General features: G+C 49.3%; 1 protein-coding gene across 1 annotated transcript; it reads right to left on the reverse strand.

Annotated features, from left to right (window-relative positions):
- Window positions 1-705: 705 nt before the first annotated feature.
- Window positions 706-1768, reverse strand: LOC123140248 (VQ motif-containing protein 4). Its single transcript, XM_044559904.1, has one exon. The coding sequence runs from the start codon at window positions 1666-1668 to the stop codon at window positions 955-957; it is 714 nt and encodes a 237-aa protein (XP_044415839.1). The 5' UTR covers window positions 1669-1768; the 3' UTR covers window positions 706-954.
- Between the last annotated feature and the right edge of the window lie 3156 nt (window positions 1769-4924).

Raw genomic sequence — 4924 nt, forward strand, 5'->3', positions numbered from 1 at the left:
CGCACCACCGAGGCCAGGAGCGGGAGCTGCTTTGGGGAAAAGCAAAGGAGGTGCGCCGGTGGGTTGGACTGCCGGCCGGCCATCCGCCGCCGGCGCACCACCCCGGTTCCGGAACGGAATGGTCAACTGGACAGTCTAATCGCTGGTGGCTCCTTCCTTGTGCTGCTGGACGCATGACAACGACGTCTCCTTTGACCCGAACCAGATGCCAGATCACTAGTAGCGGCAGGGAACGCTTCAAGGCACATAAATGTAAAAGAAAAATTCAAAGTTGCAATAATTCTACGACTACAAGTCACAGCTCGATGTGACATGACGGCTTGTTCTTGTGTTCCTCGACACTGCAATCTCTCTGAATCTACACGAACAAGTACACGGGGGGGGGGGGGGGGGGGGGGGGGGGCACTGCCCCCCCTCTGATTCTACGACATTGAAGAAGATACTCTGACTCTTGCGGCCTTGTCAGGGAATTTAATCACAGACACTGAGGAGAATTCTGGCAGAATTCCTTGTTCCATCCTGTGTCAGGCTGGATGCTTACATAGATTTGGCAAGAATTCTGAATGGTGCAACCACTATTAGTACAGTAGATGGTTCGTACCTTAGCGGAAATTAAGCTTTAGTGCAACTTAAAAGAGAGAGATCCCGGGCCAGTGATGGGCATGCCGTTTCCATGAATGAGAGGAAAGAAAGGAATGAGAAAGATTTTCCGCAAATTAACTGCATGAAACGGACACAGTTAATTCTGAGAGTAAATTAGGCACAATTAGCACCGATCCACCAAGAACAGGACAGGGGAGGGGAGGAGCTCAAAGAGTGTGATCCTTTTCCGTTCCTTCGCGAGCCGTCGCTCAAGCAAGCGAGCAAAAATTACAACATACTAGCACCGAGGACGAGCTACTCCGGACAATTCAGTAATATGCCATGCGCGCTCCACGCGCGGGCTGGATCGCTTCACTCCGACGACGGCGCGGTGGCGGAGGCCATCCGGGGGGAGGTGACGGGGAACAGCGGCAGCAGGCGCGGCGGGGGCTCGCCGGCGCCGCCCCGCGGCGACGGGTGCAGGAAGAAGCCCTTGCGCGCGATGGCCGCGCGCTCCGCGGCCGCCTCCTGCTCCGCCGGGGACGCGGACGCGGACCGGTTGAAGGGGTCGGACACCAGCGGCGTGACGGGGCTGAGCGCCAGCGACGGGAAGTCGAGCACGCTGGGCGACAGCAGCTCCGGCAGCGCCTTCCTCGGCGACGCCCCCGCGGCGGCCGCCATGGCGAGCGGCGCGATCATCTTGAGGTTCTTCATGCTGCTCCGGCGCTCGTAGAGCTTGAACGCCGGCTTCTTGGGCCGGCACGGCGCGCCGGCCTTGCTGTTGGCGGCCGCGGGGGGCCTCTGGCTCTGGGCCTGCGGCTGCGAGGACGGCGGAGGCATGTCGGCGCCGGTGAGCATCTGGACGACCTGCTTGAAGGAGGCGGTGTCGGCCTGGACGAAGGTGGTGGGGAAGGGGGTGGTGTCGATGGTGCGGGGCACGGGCCTCGGGGACGGCGGCAGCGGGCTGGGCCGGTGGCTGGAGGGCGACGCGGCGGAAGACGGCGAGGAGGAGGAGGTGGAGGAGGACGGGGAGTTGGGGTCCCGCGGCGCCATGGGGAGGAGTTGCTTGGGCGCAGCAACTTCCATTGTTGGTTGGTTGGTTTCGTCGGGGATTGATGGAGAAGAAGAGAGGGGGGGAAGGGGATGGGTTCAGGGACGGCAGAGGGAGTGGGAATAAGAAGGGGAGGGAGCGAGGGAGTTGTGATGCATATAGTGTTATTTATTTATTTTCTTCCTTTGACCGTGAGGTGATGCACATAGTTGGTGTGTGGGGCTTGACATGTCCGTTCCGCGCTCCCATGTTTTCTTGCCGGTTTTCAGTTCACCAATTCTCTTTTCCTAAAAGGTCTTTTCATTTTCTTGGGAAGCCTATTTTTTTTACTTTGTCATGGTATTGTTGTGCTTGTGCCATGGAAAACTATTTGAGTTTTCGAAAATATACATACCATAAGAGGTGAAATTGTGAGGGTACCATTGACGCTACGCTCAATGTTTGAATCCCGGTTTTTTAGTGTACTCTAGTACCATAAGGTGGAATTGTGAGAGTTGTAATGGAAAAAGGGGTGGAGTTGTAAGGATAGGACTGCACTTTGATCTCGACTTTTCAAATCAGTGTGAACCTGCAAAATTATATCTGGCCTCCATCAACTGTAAACATGTTTTTTGCGATGCACTCAAGTTCGAACGTGTGGTCAAGGTGAAGGCGGGGGGGGGGGGTAGATTGCAGCTATTGTCAAGATACCGGATGGACGGGAAAAGGGGAAACATTGGGGCATGGTGGACGAGAAGGCGGGGCGGGGTAAATTTCAGTTATGGTCAAGTTATCATTTTGGCTGAATCAGGGGAAACATGAGAGGTATCGTGAAGGAGAAGGCGGAGGGGCGGGCTACATTACATTTATAGTCAAGTTATCGGATCGACAAAAAACAGAAACATCACGGGTGTGGTGAAGGCGGAGGTCGAGGGGCATGGTAGGTTGCAGTTATGATCAATTTATCAAATCAATTGAAAAAGTGGAAAAGTCAGAGGCGTGGTGAAGGAGAAGGCGGAGGGGTAGGGTAGATTGCAACCATGGTGAAGTTATCAGATGGACCAAAAAAGGGGAAACACCAGATGCATGGAGAAGCAGAAGGCCGAGGGGCGGGGTAGACTGCAGTTATGATCAAGTTATCAGACCGGCCAAAAAAGGGGGGAAACATGTGAGGCGTGATGAAGGATAAAGCGGAGGGACGGGCTAGATTGCGATCATGGTGAAGTTATTAGATGAGCCAAAAGGGGGGGAACGCCAAACATGTAGCGAAGGAGAAGGCTGAGAGGTGGGGTATATTGCAATTATGATCAAGCTATTAGATCAGACAAAAAAGGGGAGACGTTGGAGGTGTGATGAAGGAGAAAGCGAAACAACGAGGTAGAGTGCAATCATGGTGCATTTAGCGGATGGACCAAAAAAGTGGAAACACCGGACGTGTAGTGAAGGAGAAGGCTGAGGGGCGGGGTAGACTGCCGTTATGATCAAGTCACTAGAACGACCAAAAAAGGGAAATGTCAGAGGGCTGATGAGGGAGAAGGAGGAGGGTAGGGTAGATTGCTAGGCGTGATGTAGGCGGGAGGGGGTAGATTGTTGTTGTGGTCAAGATATCAAATCGGCCAAAAAGGCAAACATGAGAGGCATGATGACGGATTGTGATGCCCACATTAATAATTGTGCACTAATCATGCGCGCATCATGCACAATCATGAACGGTGACCCACGTTAATATCATAACACAACTCTATGATACATGTTAAACAAAGAAACATTATATTATAAACAGGGGTTGTAGGACCCAATATTACATCAAGAATTATGTCTGGCCACACAAAAATACAAGGGATGCCTTAAGAAGGACAACGATGCTAGATCGAAAAGGCACAAGCTTCCTGCCTCGGACGTCCAAACACGATGATGTCGAACTCCACTTAGTAATCATCATTGGGGATACCTGCATCCGAGAAGCTACTATCTGATAGCAGCAACCGGGTTGAAGGAAAAGGATGTGAGCAACAATGAGTATTGATGTCTACTATGCAACTTTACTTCTTGTAAACTCTGTTGGGCCTCCAAGCATAGTGTTTTGTGAGACGGTAGCAAATCTCCCTCAAGTGGATGACCTAAAGTTTATTGATACGTTCCAAACGTATCTACTTTTCCATATACTTTTGCTCTTGTTTTGGACTCTAATTTACATTATTTACATGGAACTAATCCGAACTGACGTTGTTTTGAGCAGAATCGCCATGTTGTTATTTTTGTGAAGAAATAAAAGTTCTCAGATTAGGCTGAAACTTTACAAAGAACATATTAGAATATATATATAATCTCGAGTCTATTCGGGGCTCCGGAGAGGGGGATTTGATGCCGTCGTCATCACCAACCATCCTCCGCCAACAATTCCATGACGCTCACCGCCATGAGTGGGTAATTTCTTCGTAGGCTTGCTGGACGGTGATGGGTTGGATGAGATTTGTCATGCAATCGAGTTAGTTATATTAGGGTTTGATCCCTAGTATCCACTATGTTCTAAGATTGATGTTGCTTTGACTTTGCTATACTTAATGCTTGTCACTAGAGCCCGAGTGCCATGATTTCAAATGTAAACCTTTTATGTTTTCATGAATATATTTGCGTTCTTGATCCTATATTTCAAGTTGTATGCACCTATTACATGTTATGATCCGCATACACCAAGGTGACAATAATTGGGATTCTTTCCGGTGATTACCATCGTTTGAGGAGTTCATGTATTCACTATGCGCTAATGTTTTGTTTCGGTTCTCTATTAAAAGGAGTCATTAATATGCGTTAATTTCCTTATGGACCCCGCTGCCATGGGAGGGTAGGACAAAAGATGCCATGCAAGTTCTTATTATAAGCATGTATGACTACATACGGAATACATGCCTACATTACATTGATGAACTGCAGCTAGTTCTGCGTTTCTCTAGGTTGTGACTGTTACATGATTAATGTCATCCAACATAATTATCCATCACTGATCTAGTGCCTACGATTCTCTCATATTGGTTCTTGCTAAGTTACTTTCGTTGTTGCTTCTATTACAATCGCTACAAAATTACTACTGCTACTGCTACTGTTACTATTGCTAGTGTTACCATTGCTATCAAACTAGCATACTATTGTGCTACTGATCACTCTGCTGCACATATTTAGTTCTCCAGGTATGGTTGAATTGACAACTCAACTGCTAATACTTGCAAATATTCTTTGGCTCCCCTTGTGTCGAATCAATAAATTTGGGTTGAATACTATACCCTCGAAAACTGTTACGATCCCTTATACTTG

Source organism: Triticum aestivum, chromosome 1B, assembly GCF_018294505.1.
Source record: "Triticum aestivum cultivar Chinese Spring chromosome 1B, IWGSC CS RefSeq v2.1, whole genome shotgun sequence".
NCBI lineage: Eukaryota > Viridiplantae > Streptophyta > Magnoliopsida > Poales > Poaceae > Triticum > Triticum aestivum.

Coding starts and splice junctions, on each gene's coding strand:
- LOC123140248 (XM_044559904.1), bottom strand. CDS start 1,668: ATGGAAGTTGCTGCGCCCAAGCAACTCCTCCCCATGGCGCCGCGGGAC.